The sequence below is a fragment of the Misgurnus anguillicaudatus genome, chromosome 21 (genome assembly GCF_027580225.2).
Source record: "Misgurnus anguillicaudatus chromosome 21, ASM2758022v2, whole genome shotgun sequence".
Classification (NCBI taxonomy): Eukaryota; Metazoa; Chordata; class Actinopteri; order Cypriniformes; family Cobitidae; genus Misgurnus; species Misgurnus anguillicaudatus.
Window position 1 is genome coordinate 14668652 of NC_073357.2, and position 20146 is coordinate 14688797.

The 20146-nt window shown below is 37.0% G+C and overlaps 1 protein-coding gene and 1 long non-coding RNA gene across 6 annotated transcripts in view; one reads left to right on the forward strand and one right to left on the reverse strand.

Moving 5' to 3' along the window:
• LOC129434263 (uncharacterized) overlaps positions 1–20146 on the reverse strand; it is a 38853-nt gene that overhangs the window by 17895 nt on the left and 812 nt on the right. The window lies entirely within an intron of this gene.
• LOC129420647 (uncharacterized) lies at positions 165–15100 on the forward strand. 3 transcript variants are annotated; one of them, XR_012360239.1, is made up of 8 exons: positions 165–369; positions 2251–2331; positions 2879–2941; positions 3034–3075; positions 3165–3206; positions 3291–3332; positions 13731–14692; positions 14830–15100. XR_012360239.1 is itself a non-coding variant. In XM_073859708.1 (7 exons), exons 1-7 carry the CDS (start codon positions 165–167, stop codon positions 13955–13957), a joined length of 702 nt encoding a protein of 233 aa, XP_073715809.1. In that variant the 3' UTR covers positions 13958–15100. The 3 variants fall into 3 exon arrangements, 1 of the variants encoding a protein (XP_073715809.1); XR_012360240.1 differs by having other exon boundaries at positions 13731–14351; positions 14421–15100; XM_073859708.1 differs by having other exon boundaries at positions 13731–15100.

The window sequence follows — 20146 nt, forward strand, 5'->3', positions numbered from 1 at the left end:
CATGTGAAGTAGATGGGGACAACCCCTTTCTATTTGCAAGACCAAAGTGTTCAGCCACTAGTTTCTTCAGGGGACAAGACTGCATCAGGCTTTTTGCAAATCAGTGTGGTGCCCAGAACCCTGAATATCTCAGATCTACACAACTCCGTAAGCAGGTTGCAACAATGTCCCAGATTCTTAATCTTAAGGATAATGAGCTGGATCAGCTTGCCAACTTTTTGGGCCATGACATTCGGGTCCATAGAGACTATTATCGGTTGCCAGATGCAACTATAGAAATTGCAAAAATCTCAAAGCTGCTTCTGGCAATGGAGAAAGGAACCCTTGCAAGTTTCCAAGGAAAGTCTCTTAGTGAAATTGAGATTGAAGGTATGTGCATAATTTTATATATATTTGGATAATTAATCTTACAAAGTACCTTACAGGAATATCATTAATTTAGCAATAGCATACATGCAGTCATTGATTAGGTTTACATGTACACCAATAATGCGATTATTTCCAATAATCAGAGTAAGGACTTAATGACAGTAAGTTGATTACATGACCTAGAGTTAACCTGTTCCCTCCTGTTTACGTGCAGTTTTTATTTTCTGATTATTCACACATAGCCCAATGCAGAGCACAAATGACAAACTCATATATATTGTCCACTGTTTTAATTGCCTTGCGTTAAACGCCAACACATTAGATGGCATCTAATATGTAAAATAAGTAGGGATGCACCGAATCCAGATTTTTTAGGTTCGGCCGAATCCCGAATCCACCGTTTAAGATTCGGCCGAAACCGAATACCGAATCCTACTCGCATCCTTATTCCAACACAGTAAAACACATTAATGAAGTAAACAACGTCCACAGCAGTGTATTTTTCATTTTATTTAATTTTAACTGTACATTATGCCAGGATGACAAGTTGGAAAAACTATTTTGACAATAACCATAAGCCTATGCATAATGAAAGCGATGCGTTGCGACACGCTCGTTTTTCCAATAAGCAAGCATCTCTGCGCTGAAAACTATATTTAACTTTGAGTGAGAAGCTCCGCTCGTCAATGTCAGTTTTCACACGGCCGTCCAATTACAGTGGAGGAGGAGCGGGACATTACCACAGCAACCAACCGGCTCACAGCTGAAGCATCACAGCTATCAAGCGCTCGGCTGAAAAACAGCTGGCATTTGGCGTCCTCAAGGCGTTTTCAGCCGTGTTTAAAAGTTTTGGTGTGTCCAGCCCCCAAACTTCACAGAAAGAAAAGGCTCATCTCCACGTCAGCACCCGATGTGTGTAATCAACGGCCGCGTGACGTCAACCAGCATAGCGCAAGCCTAGGGTTCGGTTCGGTGGGAAAAAAATCTAGGATTCGGCCGAACCCGAACCCCGTCAAAAAGCCCAGTATTCGGCCGAATCCGAATCCTGGATTCGGTGCATCCCTAAAAATAAGTAAGCATCACCAAGTGGTTATGGGGAAAAGAGATTTAATGAAGGTTCTTATGTAGCATAGTTCTTCAGTAGTGATGTTGTCATGTCAACCTTCTACATTTTTTACCTAAAGTTTACACATGATAACAAAAGGCCTACAAACAATAGAAACCTGTTAGGACCTCCTACAGGAGGTTGGACTTTCAAGCAGTCTACCCTGAGGAATGGTGTTTCTTAGTTATTCACACTGATCAGTTTCTATAGGCCATAAAACTGCAGGCACATATGTTGATTACATCAGGGCACAGCTGCAATGTAACACATTAGACATTGATTATGCATTTGAAGAAATATACAAAAACCCACATGCATTTCAGTTAGTGAGGTATAGATGTCATTGAAGTGTTGGCATGGACAAATACTGCGATTAAAAACTACGTATGACACATGTTTTAATACGATTATGCTTGATACGAATATGAGCTTAATCACATTATTTTTATTGAAGTATTGTGTTTAAATGAGGTTGAGTATACTTGCAATATTGCTGAAATCCCATTATAATCGCATAATGAGGGTGCATGTAAACGTGATCATTGTAAAACAAGAGAAAACAAAAACCATGTAAATAAAATATGTAAATTCCAAACATGTTTCAAAATAAGAGTTGTAAAATTTTTATTGGTGCTTAAAAAGATTGCTTTTTTAGACTGATATTATTGGGTAATTTTAATTAGTTTCATTGCTGACTAAAATGCTAGGAAAGTAACTAATTGGAATCAGAACTTGTATGTAAAGCGTGTGTGTTTATCATGTGTGCTTTTTTGTAGATGAAATTGATCCTGAATTAGACGACGAAGAAGAAAGTGATGAAGGCGGCGAAGAATCGGATTCTCTCCATGGAGTAAATGGTATGTAATAAATTTTATTCATGTGTGCATCAGTAATGTAGTGTATTCACTACATGTCTATCTTCAGTCTTCATGCAGACTTGCAAGTGTTCTCTTTCTAGTCTTTATGGTTTATAAAAAATAGCAAATTAGCCTAAATAGGAATGTGTCTGATTAACAATGTGAGGTGTTTTGGTACTTTCTTTTGTAGTTTTTAAACATGTAGAGGGACCTAATAATTATGAATTATTTTTGTCTTATTTTTTTACAAATAGAAGTTTTCCTATTTTTAAACACATTTATGCCTGTTAAAGTGTATTCTATAAGCATTTTTTATGTCACTGTTAATTTTAATGCTGCCATATTTGCATTCAGTAACAAAGCATAAATTTAAAGCTTCTGCAGTGCAGTGCAATGCAGAGTGAGATATGAAAGGGGTTATGGTCAGAGGGGATGACTTAAGTGATGCCAATAGTGGGGCAGTGGTAAAGTAATCCTGCTTGCATATACAGAAACAAAGTATTTGGGTTGTCTAGTTTAACTATGCATTTTGTGTTTTTAAATTTAGGAAACAGAAAGAGGGTGGACCATGTAAAGTCGACCCAGGATGAGGAGACTGAAAGTTCCAACGGTATTTTTTGGATTATATTTATATTCAGTTGAAGATGGTTGCAACTCATTTTGTAGAATAAAAGATTAGGAGAATTTTGCTTTTTGCCATAGGAAAACGAAAAATGTCCCCCAATGAACCAGTCAGCTCCACGGGTATGTGTATGTTTATTGTTGTTTTTCACTTTACCAATTTTATTTAATGCGTGTTACAGTTTTTAACATGACTTGTTTTTTTTCTATAGGAAAACGAAAAATGCCCCCAAATGAGCCTGTCAGCTCCACAGGTATGTGTGTGTTTATTGTTGTATTTCACTTTTCCAATGTTGTGTAATGTGTGATACAGTTTTTAACATTAATTTTTTCTATAGGAAAACGAAAAATGCCCCCAAATGACCCTGTCAGCTCCACAGGTATGTGTGTGTTTATTGTTTTTACTTTGTAACAACCCAATGTTAGGGTTGTTCTTGTGATCCATGAAAAATGTTTCAATTTTAAAAAGGCTGCATTTTTTGTAAGAATGCTTGAGCCCTTTATAAACTTTAATTTTAAGGTTGTGATCATGTGGACTTAGCAGAGGTGTTTTTGTGTTTTGTTCTTTTTGCACACTGCTGAGTCCTGCAGGTTATTTGCAAGTTAGAGTAATGTGAAAATAGTGGACGTGGATGTGCTCTGTGGATCTTCCCATGTTTCAGCTTGGTGGTAGGTGCAATGTGGTGAAGGTATCAAACATGATGACATGCTAGAGCCTAAAAACTCTAGTCCCGCAATATATGGACTCTTATAAACACTACTCCCATCTATCCCTCATTTCTAGGCAGACTAATTGACTCACAATGGCATACATTTAGAACTTGCTCTTCGGGGCCCTGTACTGCCAGGCTGAGTCGTTCGTGCATGGGCCTGCCTGTGACATTTTATAAATGGACGTCCCTCTGTTTTGCTGAATCTATCATCAACCACATTTGTTCTCTGGAGGTTCCATTAGGAACTTGCTTAATGTCTTTAGTCAAGTGTCTTTCTTGTTTGGGATTCCTTAATGCCGCTTGTGCACCCCTCTCCTTCACGACTTGATTAACAGCATCATCTGCTAGGGCATCACCTTCTACTTCTATTGTTGAGTTTTCTTTTGTCTGCTTCTGGTTCAAAAACTCCATTAGGTCTTGGATGAAATGCAACTAGCTGGTGCTGTAGAGAGGGGGTCTTTAGTTTCCCTGAAACGCAACAGCTTTTAGTAGAGTTGGTTTTTGTTCTACTGTCAGCTGCTGAAACCTTCTATCCAGGTGGCCCTCACAAAATTTTGGTTTTTAATCTAAGGCTGCAATCTTAAAGGTGCAGTGTGTAATTTTAGAAGGATTTCTTGACAGCAATGTCAAGATGGTTATTATGTTATGTGGTTATTACCTTAGAATGAAACATTTTTTTAAGAGATCTCTGGATCTTCAGGCATACCAGTGTCCTTGTTAAATTTTTTTATAATTAAAATAGGAATGTCTTTACAGCTTCCCATCCAGCTTCAATGTTTTCTTGAAACTCACCGACTCGTCTTGAAACGCACCAGCTTTGATGTTGACGCTTTCAGTTAGCTTGTTTTGGTCACTGGCCCTCAAATTGACATTGAGAACGAATGCTTCATCTAATGGGTGTAGTGTGTAGATTTTGTGCAGTCGCTGTAAAACTTGCCAAGTCTTTCGTGGATTCTTGTATACATCTGGTAGTTCCCTTGACCATTTGTCAATCTGCTCAGGTGTTGCTGGCTGGTATGTTCTATGTGACATGTATTTCTTCATCACTTTTGTCACAGTGTGAGTTCGTCTCTCTCCATTCTCCTCCTCGTTGTAAACTTCAGTCCTTCTGTTTTTGCCAATCACAGAAGCGAGCCTGACTGTAGATCTGATCTTTGAAACAAAGGTGTGACTGTGAATAGGTGATTCAGCCTCTATATCTAAATCACCACTTTCACAGTGATGTGGTAGCTCTCTCAGCAGAGCCATTAGTTGTTGATTTTCAGTAACTTGTTGTTCAGTCACTTGCTTGTTGCAGCTGCTAGGTTCTTTAGTTAATGTCCTCGCTATGAAACCGTCTTTTGTTTCAATTTGTTTGGAAATCATTCTGGTTTAACAGTTGCTCTTTATCTCTCTCTTCATTTTGCAGTCGTTCAGCTAATGCTCGAACCTTAACCTTTTCAGCTTCAATCTGACATTGTAGTTTGTCCATCTCACACTTCTGCAGGTGCTGCCGAATTTGTTTGAGCAAAATCACAGACCATAAATCTTTCTTGGTGTTTGTCCTTAAAGCTATAATAGGCAGGACTTGTGTAAAAAACTTTTTTCCAAATTAGTTTAAACTGTCTTTATATACCAATACATAAGTAAAATGTAAGTACTCTGAAAAAGAGAGTATAAAAATCAAGTGTTTGTAGACCTCTCACGTTTTAAACGCAGCAAAATTTTTCCATTCGGGACGAAACTAATTATTGGCTTGCGCGACAATCACTCTCTCGTGCGACCATGGCTACCACCCCTGTTGCTACTGGATCTGCCCACACATGCGCGCTCGTTGGTGTTTTAAGCCCTCAACGAAGCCTTCAAGGCAGCGCTACCTGGAAGGCACTCCCCGTGCCCCGGGTGTTTCAGCCAACACTGGCGAGCCTTCCGCCAGCTTCTGGCAGGTTGAGCTCACCGTTGGTCAGGTAAGTAGCGCAGATATGGTAAGATAGGAATGTGACTATATTTAAATTCAGCTCGAAATGTTTTGAGGGTTTAAGTGACGTGCCAGTTTCATGTATTGGTTACTTGGGATTGGGGTTAGAACAACTTTCTGTTACATAAAATTACATCCTCACCCCAACTCCAAGTGAAAACAGTTTAAAATTCTGACAAATAAACATATAAACCGATGCTTAAAATGACATTTATGCCAAACCCTCGCGTGAAAACAGTTTAAAAATCAGACAAAAACCACAAATCTAACGGAAAAACGTGCATCAATGCAACCTGTTTTTAGCTTTGTCTTATAAATGTTACCGAATCAAATTAAATATATTTTAAACTTTACCAGTATCGATATGCTAGCTTGATAGTGAGTACTAAAACCACCCTATTTGTTTATATTCATAGTGATAAAGTTAGGTGTATTATTACATGTGATTGTGACATGATGTTACTACGTGAACCGCGCTCCTTCCTCTCCACTCATCTCAGGTAAATGCTTCTCCCAGCAGAGTGGTCGGTGCGTTCATGTGTTTTGGGGCATGGCTTTGGAAGAAGCCCAGAAGGGAGGGGGTGAAGTGAATGTAAATAATAATTAGCTGAGTTTAATTCGTGAGATGTATGGAGACACTCGATTTTTATACTCTCTTTTTCAGAGTACTTACATTTTACTTATGTATTGGTATATAAAGACAGCATGTCCTTATCTCCAGTCTTTTGTCCAAATATGCATTCACATTTTCCATCATCGGATCAATGGTTACATTTGGAGGTTCTGTTTCATGCCGTTCTGTAGTGGGTCTCAGGTTAGATCCACAACCATTGTTTTCATAGATTCAGCAATGACCAGTACAGGAGAAGTGCCCTCAGAGGTGTGAAAACAAAACTAAATGTGTTGGATCTGTTTAAGGTCCTTATTCAGACTAAACAATTGGTACATACAGACAAATCCACTCAAACATACAATTCTAAAATGTACCCTTAAAGGCAGGGTAGGCAGGAATTATCTAAAAAACTTTTTTACAAATTTGTTTAAACTGTCTTTATATACAAATACATAATTAAAATGTAAGTACTCTGAAAAAGAGAGTATAAAACTCAAGTGTCTGTAGACCTTTCACGATTGTTTTGAACACAGCTAATTATTTCCATTCGGGACGAAACAAATGATTAGCTTGCGCAAATATCACTCTCTCTTGCGACCATGGCACCACCCGTTGCTATGGGATCTGCCCAGACATGCGCACACCCGATTGATTTGAACGTGCACGAGGCACTCTAGAAAGAGCACAAGCATGGCAGAGAAAGTGCATTCAAAACTCTCAGAAAGTGGATTCAGTACTCACAGTACCTGCATATCAAGGCAAACGAAGCAATCAAACGAGAGTAAATATCACGTGGCTTTTCCTCGAGTCGACGATGCGACGTAGCGGTATTGTCTGCGTGTGAGTGTAGTCCTCATCAGAGTCAACAATGCTTTCATCACGGAAACTCTTCCATGCAAAACACTGGCTTAATAGTGAGTACTAGAAGGCATCCTATCTGTTTATATTCCTAGTGATAAAGTTAGGTGTATTATTACATGTGATTGTGACATGATGTTACTACATGCACCGCGTTCCTTCCTCTCCGCTTGTCTGAGGTAAATCCTTCTCCCAGCAAAGCTGTCGGTGTTGCGTGTTCATGTGTTTTGGGACCGTGGCTTTAGAAGAAACCCAGAAGGGAGGGGGTGGAGTGAATGGAAAGGATGAGCTGTGTTTGGGGCAGTGGTGAGAGGTCTACAGACACTCGATTTATATACTCTCTTTTTCAGAGTACTTACATTTTGCTTGTGTATTGGTATGTAGGGCCAGTTTGAGCAAATTTGTAAAGGAGTTTTTTTGGATAATTCCTGCCTATCCTGCCTTTAATAACAAAAATTAGTTTGTGCTAACATATTGTTTAGTTCTTAATACTACAATTAAGAAAGCAATAAAATGCATCTACTGTTTGCACACCAATAAACATTAACCTTCACAGTTTAAACTGTTAAGTACTTTCTGAATCCTACTTCAGAATGCTCAGTTACAGTTTTCTATTTGTCAGTCAAAACTTTCTATATATCTTTCAATGGAAAGCAAATTGACTGGTTATAGACCATCTTTGGCACCCAGTCAAGAGTCTTAAAATCTTGCAGCAATGTCAGTCCCAAGCTATTTCTTATTTTTAACCAAATAGTGGCTACTGATTAGCACCCAGTCAACAATTCTAAAATCTATAGCAACTCTATAGCAGCAATATCAGTCCAAAACTATTTCTGTGACTTCTACAGTTTCTGGACGAATGGAACAAATTATTGTGCAACATTTTCTTCAGACATTTAGAGAAAGGCCAAAGCTTCTACTTCTACAAGCTCTAGATGAACTGACTAAATTGTTTAACAATTTCTACAAACTCCAGAAAAAGGACCAAGCTTAAAATGATTAACAATGCTACACTATATACATTGGTCTACTTAATTTTTTAAGTAGTACTTTAAGAGAGCTGATAAGTTTCACTCACCAAATAAAGATTTTAAGACAAAGTTATTTAAAGATGTTTTTCCACAAGCAAAGTCCACAAACATAGTCGGTTTGTCTTCAGTAATCTTCAAAAACTAGAATCTTGGAAATTCTTCTGCTCTCTTGTAAAATCAGGGCACAGTGCAACATAACACATCAGACATTGATTGCACATGAAAGAAATATACACTGGTCAACATTTGAAGTGGATCAAACATTTTATAAAAGTGGTCTTAAACCAATACCCAATACCAGTTCTTGTCTTAGTCCAACTTTGTGAAGGATTTTGTGTATACTAGTCAACATTTGAAGTGGATCAAAAAAGTTCATCAAAGTAATCCATATATAGAAAGAAACCAAAACAAATAAATTCAGAAATTAAGTTAATAATATGAAATGACACAGGGAAAAGTATTGAACACAAGAAAGGGCGGTGCAAAAAGGCAAATGATTGTCTTTCCACTTCCGTATTATGGCCAATATGTTTGTTCAATTTTCTGTTTTTGCATAATATTTACTAATGATGAGGACATTTTGATTTATTTTAAATGAAAATAATAAAATCCTTTTCTAGACCTGATAAATTATTTAATCACACGGGCACGGCTTTCTGCTCATTCTGTGTCTCGCAAACATCATGATCATCACTCATTAATCACATTAAATAAGCCCAACTTTTGTGACCACCCACTGAATGAGATTTGGACCTACTACATCTGCGTTGTTGATACATCATGTTATACCAGCGCGAATACAGCCACATTGCCGCGTTCCCCCATTTCCGAACATGACGAGGCCTCTTTTTCGTTGGATAACTTTTCTCCCGGGGCATCATGGGATAGTAAAGTGTCCGTTGTATGCACACTTCAAAATCTAACCGGAAGTAGTAGGTCATCCGGGTGTTTTTGGCTTTTCGCCTACTATCAGGGGTGCAAACTTGTCACCTTTCGGCGAAATTCGCCGTTTTTAATCCAAAATAGGTCATTCTTGTGATTCGTCTAGATCCGATGAGTTTTTGAAAATGAGGGGTGAGGGGGGTCTGTGACAGGGTCGCAATTAATAAAAATATGAAAATCATTTCCAGATATTGTGGTAATGATGTCAAATCACTAGCCAGTTTGGCGGGTTATGTTTTATAGTCACCTTATTTGCTGCCGAAGTTTAAACAGTCTGTGCAGAATGAGCGCACACACTTAACTCGTAGTATTTTCTAATCAAGGTTACGCGCCCACATCACATTGCTGTTCGCGTGGTCACCAAAACTTAACATTTGTACAGGTATTTAAGCACCGCAGTTTTAAAACAATTGATTTTAAGCCGTTGAAACAAAAACAATATGCTATATAGCTGTTTCAGTTTGAAAGGAGCGTGCAAGTCGCGCATCCGCCTCTCATTGAGCTTGTGAGTATTTTGCCGCTGTATTAGCCTCAAATAAGTTACACACATGCGTCTAAATTCCCGTCTTTGCAAGTATCCTTATAAACACGACTATTTAGGTAAGAGAAAGTAAACAGCTGAAAGAGAAAATGCATGTGTAAGAGTATTAGATCCGGACTTTAGGGGAAGTTACCTAATTTTGCTCCTGTCGTATTAATAAAACGGCATTGAGAGAAAATCTATCACTGCTCTTAACTAAATCACTTTTCTACCTTTAATACCTGTAATATTTGTATATCGAATTGTATAGGAATTGAATTCGAGTTGCTCGTTCAGGGTTCATATTCATACTGTATTAATATAGCTATGACTGTGAACTAAGGCTGTCGCGGTTACCACCTTCATTTAGCCTACTAAAATAAAATTATTTTTTTAAATCCAGAACAATGAGGTCAACTAATGTAGAAGGGTAGGCTACATGTATTTCCCCTTATGAAAAGATGAACACAAGCTATACTACAGCTAAATATATTTTTGAGAAAACAAAAATAAATTGAAGAACATCATTTAGGCTTCTTAAGCGCAAATGAACAGCGCATCGGTCAATACAGAACACAGCAGTGTCTTAAAGAAATTTAAATTAGCCAGTATTTGTGCACCTGTAAATGTACAAAACGAATGCAATACAGAAGGCAGTGCATAATAATTTAGGGTATTTTTAATAATACATTAGTAGATAAATTAACGTTTATATATAAAGTATGAAAACGAATGTATCATTATTTTGGCTAAATTAAGCTGGAGAGGTCATTTTTTGTCATCATTTCAGAACAAGCTTAAATGCTATCTATAATAACTTACATTATATCTTGTGTCTTCCTTTGTCGAAAATATGTAGAAATATATGCGATTAAAAAAGTAAAAAGCGGAAACGTTTAGCTCACGCGGAGCGAACGAAAAACCGTTAATAAAGCAAACTCTCCGTGTATAGAGGATGCTGGGATGAAACAGTCGAGTCGGCAGATAATCATCAATGTTTAAAATCTTTCACGCAGATACTGTTGATGAAAAACTTGCATATCTAAATGTCTAGGTGAAAGTCAAGTGTGCATTCAGTTCACAAAAGCAACCGCAGCGTTATTGGCTGCATCCACGGAGCGGACGCTGCAGATGCACAAATAAAGGTCTTTTTATGAGGTTTTAATGCTGGTAAGCAACCAGTTATATTTTGGCGTTATTTGTGTTTATCAGTTATATTAAAGTTATTTTAATCTTTAAAACTGCATCTAGAGGCAGACGACGTACCCACAGTTATTCTGTCATCTCAGTTTTACTTTTTCACACATTCACTGTATGATTTAACGAAATATGAAGTATTAAATTTTTTATTGAAATTCACGAAAAACAAATTGGCCTACTCTCTTAACTCTTGACAATCTATTTGGCCTTTTTTATACACTGTAAAAAAATTCCGTGGAAATTGCAGCTGGGTTGCCGGTAATTTGCCGTGGATTTCCATTTGTGTTGTTTGCTGGCGGGAGTTTGTTCAAAGTTGAGTGAACATTAAACATTTGCAGGTCTTTGTCTTTACAGAGTAAGACTAAAAAAACAGCATCGAGCAAAACATTTTGGAAAACAAAATCTGAAGCAAAAACAGAAAAAGGTTGATTATGATTTCTTGTTCCCAGAATGCTTTGCATGAGGCTGTTATTGTTTAGTTTTATTCTGTAAAGATAAAGACTTGTTAATATTTAAAATTAATTTAACTTTGAACAAACTCTTGCTAGTAAATAACATAAACGTAAATCTACGGTAAATTTCCGGCAACCCAGCTGCAATAACATTGTAATTTCTACGGATTTTTTTTACAGTGTACATGTACTGTATGACGTGAAAAACAAGGCGGCATATAGTTTCATAAATTTAACGTGAAAGGCGCGGTTGCTTTTTTCCATGCGGTTGGGCTTGTCAGTAGCGCGGTCATGCTGTAATGCGGTTACCGCGACAGCCCTACTGTGAACAGAACAAACCCTGAATTGTTTCTTTATGTGTAGGCCTACTGAATAATAGGAAATACTACGTTTTTTAAAAAAAATACGTTTCTGTAACACTAAACACTTTGTATTTGTTCACATTAGTAAATGCATTATGATCGAACGATGAACAATAAATTGTAAGCATTTATTAATTCTTGTTTATGTCATTACAGTAATTGATGTTAGTTTGTGGTTAACAGTTTCAAATTTGATTTTAAAAAAAAATTATTAGTAAATGCTCAAATTAATAAGATTTACAATGAATAAATAATTAATAAAACTATTAAAATGAAAATACAAATTATATATATATATATATATATATATATATATATATATATATATATATATATATATATATATATATATATATATATATATATATATATATATATATATATATATATATATATATATATATATATATATATAATTAGCAATTGTATCTTTGTCACCTTTTTCACCCCTGAGGAGTTTGCACCCCTGTACTATATAGTATGGAAGTAGGTGGTTTTGGATGCAACAATAGTCACGAGTTCTACAACAACGAAAGTGTATATTGATACACCTTAATTCTACATGGTATTTGGTATATTTTAAAAGGTGACCTGTCTTCGTAGTGTTAAGAGTGGAAGCTTTTCAGTCTTTTCAGCTTGTCACTAAATAACTATTTTTCTGCACACAAGTGAATTTTGCAAAGATATGTTTAGAGATGATACCCTAGATGTTATTGAATAATAATTTAAAGAAAACACAATTTTGACACGCATTCTATTTCTACTTTTTGTTTTTCCTGAAAACTTTCCAGTGCGAGATCCAAAAGGTTTTTCCAGATTACATTAAATAGGGTGAATTGCCCTAAAGTGGGACACTGCCTTATCTGGGACACTTATGGTACATTCACACTGGGTGCAGACATTAATGCTTCTCATTTACTTTTAATGGGTGACGTCATGCATTGCCGAACTGAATTGTGGATCTGTCAACGTTGCATCACTGCTATTGCTTCCGGCAAAAGCTAAACATTTCTCAGTGTTTCAAGCGCCAGCGTCTGTCAGCCATTTAGATCGCCTTATGGAAATAACCTACACTGTAAAAAAAATATGCCTCTCCAACATAAAAATTTCTAGTGACCCGTTGCACCTCAAATTGTTAGTTGGCCCAATTTAAGTTGGGGAAACAAACTTTTTGTGTGTTTTGCTGACTACCCCAGCATTTAGACTGAACTTAAAATAGAGTGTTCTGTCAATTAAATATTGTTTCTTGATTAAACATAGCTTGTTGGGCCAAATTGAAATAAAATGTATTAATTAAATTTTCTTGTTGGCCAAAAAGAAAAAAAATGTCAGATAAGTTACACACTATGCTCTGATAAATATAATTTATTTAAATCCATATGAACTTGCCTGTTATGCAAAACAAAACCACTACCAAAACAAGATCTGACAGTGCATTGAACCAGAGACCTTTTTGCTGTGAGGCAACAATGATGCGCGCTAACCCACTGTGCTGCCCTCTACACTGAACACACACTTCTCAATCATGGTAACAATGAACAAACATTATTCTTTTAAAATAACTCTAACTACAACATATAACTAACATTAACAACATAACAACATGAATAAATCCAGAAAACATTAAAACAGTCATCTTTTTTAATAAATATTAACCAAAGAAGTGAACATGTCGCAATGCATGCTGGGAACCATTCCGACCATTGTTTTTTTTTAATTGTTTGTTCAGATTACTCAGTTGGGTAAGTTGGGTGAACGAATTGGACATAAACTTATATATCTAAGTCCAGTCAACAAAATAATATTTGTTAGCTGAATGATTATGCTCTTTTCATTCAGTGAACACAAAATAATCAATTGACGCCCTTCAACAAAGAAATCCTTGTTCAAGTTACTTAATTTTCTTTGTTGAATGAACATTTTAAAGTTGGATTTTTTACAGTGTAGTGCAGAGCTTTTAAATTACATTTATGCAAGGCCATGCAGCCATTGTGATTGGTAGTTGGCCATGCTTCAGACGTGCTATCCGTCAAGCATTAACACTTGCACCCGTGTGAAGTTAACATATGTATACATATGTATATGTGTGTGTATGTATAAAATGTGTGTGTCTGTGTTTGTTTTTCGCAGAGGCCAAATCAAGGAGAATCGTTAAAAGGCCATGGACTGCCAATGAAGTGAATGCCGTTATGAAACATTTTAAAGTCCATATTTCAAAGGGACATCTCGCAACAAAGGCAGAGTGTGAGCAGTGCAAGGCTGCAGAGGACCCTGTGCTAGCAGAAAGAACTGTACAAAACATCAGGGATTTCGTGAGGAACCGAGGTTTGATGTTGTTGAAAAAAAATAGTTCTTAGACAGATTATGGTCACCTTCTTTTAAGGTTTGTGTCTTTTTGTTACTTTAAGTTTACAAGTTAAATGACTGGCTAACTATTGTTCTCTTGTTAAAACTTTAAAATCTCTCACTTCCATAGTTAAACCCAGATCGTTCTTACAATACTAGGTCGTCATTTACATACACACACCTAACTAGCACCCGATTGGGAGGACGATTTGGGTTTGGCTGGATATCATTCACATACACGCACCTCGGAAACACTTAATTCCTGTCCATGTTAACCAAAATTGTCCTCATAATCAGATATTACTTAGGTGTGTGTGTATGTACGTGATTGATGTCCAGTTAAACCCAAATTGTCCTCACAATTAAGTGTTACTAAGGTGTGTGTGTGTGTATGTGATTGTCCATGTAAACCCGAATTGTCCTCACAATTAAGTGTTAATGAGTTGTGTGTGTGTGTATGTGAATGATGTCCAGGTAAACCCGAATTGTCCTCACAATTAAGTGTTAATGAGTTGTGTGTGTGTATGTGAATGATGTCCAGGTAAACCCGAATTGTCCTCACAATTAAGTGTTATTGAGTTGTGTGTGTGTATGTGAATGATGTCCAGGTAAACCCGAATTGTCCTCACAATTAATTGTTATTGAGTTGTGTGTGTGTGTGTATGTGAATGATGTCCAGGTAAACCCAAATTGTCCTCACAATTAAGTGTTACTGAGTTGTGTGTGTGTATGTGAATGATGTCCAGGTAAACTCAAATTGTCCTCACAATTAAGTGTTACTAAGGTGTGTGTGTGTGTGTATGTGATTGTCCATGTAAACCCGAATTGTCCTCACAATTAAGTGTTAATGAGTGTTGTGTGTGTGTATGTGATTGATGTCCAGGTAAACCCAAATTGTCCTCACAATTAAGTGTTACTGAGGTGTGTGTTTGTGTATGTGATTCATGTCCAGGTAAATCCAAATTGTCCTCACAACTCAGTAACACTTAATTGTGTGTTTGTGTATGTGAATGATGTCCCATTGACCCCAGATTTATTCCCATGAAGGGTTAGTTAGGTGTGAGAGTACAACACTATTTTCTTGAAATACCATATATACATGTTATAAAATAAATTTTGTTAACCCAAATGTTAATAAAAGGAATTCAAAAGTTTGAGTGTCTGACTCGGGAATGTATGTTATATTCTTCATTTTATTTTATTTACTTATGTAAAAACATTTTTTTTTTACTTGGGATTAAACAATATAAATTTACATTTATTAATTTAGCATAAGTGACTTACACATGAGGAGAATCTAGATTCTTCTTATGTTTTATGAGCAATGTCCAGTTAAAACCAAAAGTTCAACAGTACTCTTTTAGATACCTAGTCTTGAACAATAATACTCTGTTTTGATATTTTTACAGGGAAACCATTAAATGTCAAATTTTTGCTTTTAAATTTAACTACATTTAAAAAATCTCTCCTCATCTCTCTTAAAATTCTCAACTCACTTTACACTAATGTCTTGCATGATAAAGCCAGGTCTATATGTTGATATTGAAACAATATTAAGTAATCTTGTACTCTCTTGGTTAAAGTTAATGGATAATGATTTGTGTGCTAGTAGGTGATATCCGTTATTTCTTTATTTAACCAGGAGAAATCATATTGAGACTATATTCTCTTTTCAAATAATATTTTTTTCATATAAACTATAAGAGTCCTCATAAGTCACAACTGAATCAGGAAACGCCCATTCCCGCCCCGTCCTCATATTGTTGTAGAATGTCAGATCTTAATATTTTCAGACTGTTTTTCTAGAATTTAATTCTGAGTAGCCAGATTAACCCCCCTCGCCATATGGAGCAGTTTGATATGTCTTATTAATCTATATGACAAAGGGAAATGTGGGTCCCCATAAATCAGTATAAAACTTGTTTGGAAAAAAAGTCCTGATAAACCCCCCGTACCAGTATGTGTGTGTGTGTGTGTGTGTGTGTGTGTGTGTGTGTGTGTGTGTGTGTGTGTGTGTGTGTGTGTGTACCTGCCAGCTTTTGGTAAATGTGAACCGTTACACGTAAGGATTCACTGTGAAAGCATTCGAGTCGAAGTCTAAGTGAAAAAATAATGTGTTGTGTACAGTAAGTATAATACATAAAATATAGGGGTGTGACGAGATCTCGTGCGATTAAATATGTATCGCGAAATTAATTATGTCACGAGATTTCTCGGGGAGGTCAAATGCTGGCCGTTTCTTATACAAAATGCTGCATCCAGAGGTTGCATTTGTAGACTGCATACGTCATAAATTAAATGCATTATATTCTGTCTTTTACTGCGTTTGCTTTTTAAATCTTGCTCCATAATAACAGTGACTGTATAATTTCTACTGTAAAGAATTGGACTAATATTAAAGATTTAAATGGATTTAAACGTTGTTTGGCTAAAAGCATCCATTTAAAATTAAAGTAACTGAAGTGGGTCATTTACCGCCCCCTGTAGGCATTTGTTATAGTACATAATTCTGTTTTTTTAGGCTATATAAATGTGTTTACTAGTTTTGATACTTTATTTGGACAAATTATTATTGCATTGTCATTATTATGTAATGTAAAAGGTTATTATTTTATTACCAAAAATATCAAATTACTTCATTATCAATTAGCAAAATAATTGTTAGGGACAGTCCTAGATTAGTTAAAACATTTCAAAATAATGTGATTTCAGTTTCCCATTCATTTATTTTATCATTGAGAATTTCTTAAAAATAAAGTAAAAATCTCGTCTCGTTTTCGTGAACCCAATCTCGTGTCTCGTCTCGTGGATTAAGTGCCTCGTCACACCCCTAATAGAATATGAAAGATATGAAAATGCTAAGGTATGAAAAGTAGGCCTAATTTCAGTAATCAGTCAATATAAGTAGTTTTAGACTTTCAAATTTCTGTTGTCCTTTATAGGCAGGAGTTAGTGACGATGTCAGGAAGACAGAGCAAATTCAAAACTGAGTGGAAGGAAAACCCCCAGTTCAGGGAATGGCTAGAAAAAGTGTCTGGAGATGTGCATAGGGCATATTGCAAGCTCTGCAGGAAATCTTTTGATATTGGTAACATGGGAGTCTCAGCAGTCAGGAGTCATGCACGGGGACAAGGCCATGTTAAGATTTCTGGACAGTTAAACAGTGAAAGAAGAATGACAGATTTCATGAGGAAGACTTCATCAGACACAGGAGAGGGAAGTAGCTGTTCAACAAATAGAGAGCTACCAACAGCCAGTGTACATGAGGAAAGTGCCAGTAATGAAAGTACAGCATTACAATTGCCTAGTACAAGTGAACAGAGAAAAAGATCAGAAACACAGGGGAGCTTAGCATTCTTTTCAAGCAAAGCTGTGTTTGAAGCAGAGATTCGCTGGGTAATTAAGATGGTGATGTCACACTACTCGTTCAACTCCAGCTCTGATATCTCAGCCATTTTTGGTCAGATGTTCCCAGACAGTGAGATTGCCAAGAAGTTTGCATGTGGTGCAACAAAAGCAGCTTACCTTATATGTTTTGGCTTGGGTCCTTATTTCAAAGAGCACCTGATCAAAGATATAAGAAAAGCACCATGCTATGTAGTTTCCTTTGATGAATGCCTGAATAAAGTGACACAGACAGAACAGTTGGATGTTGTAGTGAGGCACTGGAGTGAACATGAAGGAAAGGTTGTGGTGCATTATTTTGATTCAGAGTTTTTGGGACACACTCAAGCAGAGAAACTTCTGGAAAGGATCAAGAGAGCCCTGTCACCGCTTAATCCCAATAAGCTGTTACAGATTTCAATGGATGGCCCTGCTGTCAACTGGAAGCTCCTGAGGATATTCCAAGAGGACAAAAGCCAAGAGGACCCAGATGCACCAAAGATGATAAATTTGGGAAGTTGTGGTTTGCATGTTCTTCATGGAAGTTTTCAAGATGGAGCGAGAGAAGCCGGTTGGAAGGTGGGAGATGTGCTCAGAGCACTTTGGCAGATGTTCCATGACTCACCAGCAAGACGAGCTGACTTCATTGAGGTGACCAAAACAACAAAATTTCCTCTGAAGTTCTGTGCCCATCGATGGGTTGAAGACTTGGCAGTCGCAGAGCGGGCATTGGAAGTTTGGCCAGCTGTGCAACAGTACATCAGCAGCCACCAGAAACTCCCAAAAAGCAAAGTACCATCATCTGCATCCTACTGTACAGTAAAAGGTGCCACAGCTGACCCTCTTTTTCAGGCTAAGCTCCAGTTTTTTGCATTTGTTGCTAGACAGCTGAAGTCTTTTTTGGAGAAGTTCCAAACAGATGCACCAATGGTGCCTTTCCTTGCAAAAGAGCTCGAGTCCATCCTGAGATGCTTGCTGTCATGCTTTATTAAGAGAGAAGAATTAGAGAAGATGAAAACATCTGTCCAGCTGCTGAAACTTGATGTCCAAGACAAGTCAATCCATGTGCCACTCAAACAATTGGACACCGGATTTGCTACAAAACAAGCTTTGGAGAAAGCATCTAAAAAGCTCCAGGAAAATCCAGTGAACATACAGGTTTTCAAGAAGGAATGTGTCTCATTCCTTGCTGTGACCTGCAAAAAAATTATGGAGAGAAGTCCTCTTATGTACCCAGCAGTGCGGCACATGAGCTCCCTCGACCCTGTGATCATGGTGACAGAGACTGAGCATGCAATAGCAATGTTTGAGAAACTCCTACAGATTATCCTCAATGCAGGATGGTGCACTGCCTCAGAGTGCGACAAAATCCTAGCTCAGTATAAAATATTCTCAGTGCATGCAAGTGCAAACCTCAAGGCAGAATTCCAAGATTTTTCACACAGTTGCAGGCTTGAAGAATTTTTTGGGAGATTTATCCATGGAAGAGCAGAGTATGCAGCACTGTGGGACATGATGAAATGTCTCCTAACTCTGTCTCATGGACAAGCAGCAGTGGAGCGAGGGTACTCCGTGAACAAGGACATGCTAGTGGAAAACTTGAAGGAGAGGAGTCTGATAGCATTGCGCCTGGTCCAGGATGCAATGGCTAAGCATGCAGTTGATGAAGCCCTGCCAAAGACCTAATCCAACACTGCAAAGGAGCAAGAATGAGGTATATGCAATACCTTGAGGATGAAAAAAAGAATAAAGAACAAACTGCAAATGAAAAGAAAAGAAAGGAGCTCCACCAAGACATAGAAAATGTCAAAGCAAAACAGAGAAGAATAATGAAAAGCAGTGAGATGATGCAGAAAGAGGCAGACGAAATGGCAATGAGAGCAGAAAAAAAACAGGACTTCACATTACTGTCCAAATCCAATGCTTATCGCAAAAGTGTGGCCGAGAAAAAGGAAGAGCTGCAAGCCCTAGCAAAAACACTGGAAGACCTGCAGGAGAGCGTCAAGAAGCTACAATAAAAGATTTATTTTAGAGGAACATTTTAATTGAAATGACATTGCTTTGTTTTATATTGACCTTTTTGCACCGCAGTATAGGATTTGAGTTTGATATTTATAGTTTTGATTTATTTTTGCAGTGATTTTCATTTTTACTTGAAGAATGCAGGTGTCAGATGCACTAAGTCAACTGTAAGTAAACAGTAAACAGATAAAGTAAAGGAAATTGTTTTGGTGATTTATTGAACATAAAATATTTTGTTGAGAAAGTACAAGAGAGACAGACTGAGATGAATAAACATTTTAAGCAATCTGGTTAAATGTACAAAATATACGGTACAATTGTAGAAAATAGCAAAGCTTCTCCAAAGCTTGGGATATATGATATACTTCAGATCCATTTCATACACCAGTAGGCTAAATGGATTTTGCATTTAAACACATTTAGCTTTACAAAAGGTCTATCCATTTCAGCAATATAATTGACAAAACAGTTACAAAGATAGGATAAATCGAAATAATTTAGAGTCAAAAACACATAACTCATCAGTTTATGCTATACCAGATGCGTAATGTGCCTTGGTGCGAGCAGATGCAATTAATTTAGAAGTCCGATAATAGTTAATATTTTCTAACGTTAGTGACTGATTGCGAATACAGCTTGACTGTGAGAGTTTGGATTTTTAAACTGATATCAGCAATGATGATATGATACTATCACTACTACCCAGCCTTAGTTGTGATAACTTGACTCACACTGTAGCAGCTGAAAATGTCCTGGAAACGTCCTGGAAAATATTTTCAAGAAAAGAGTGGGAA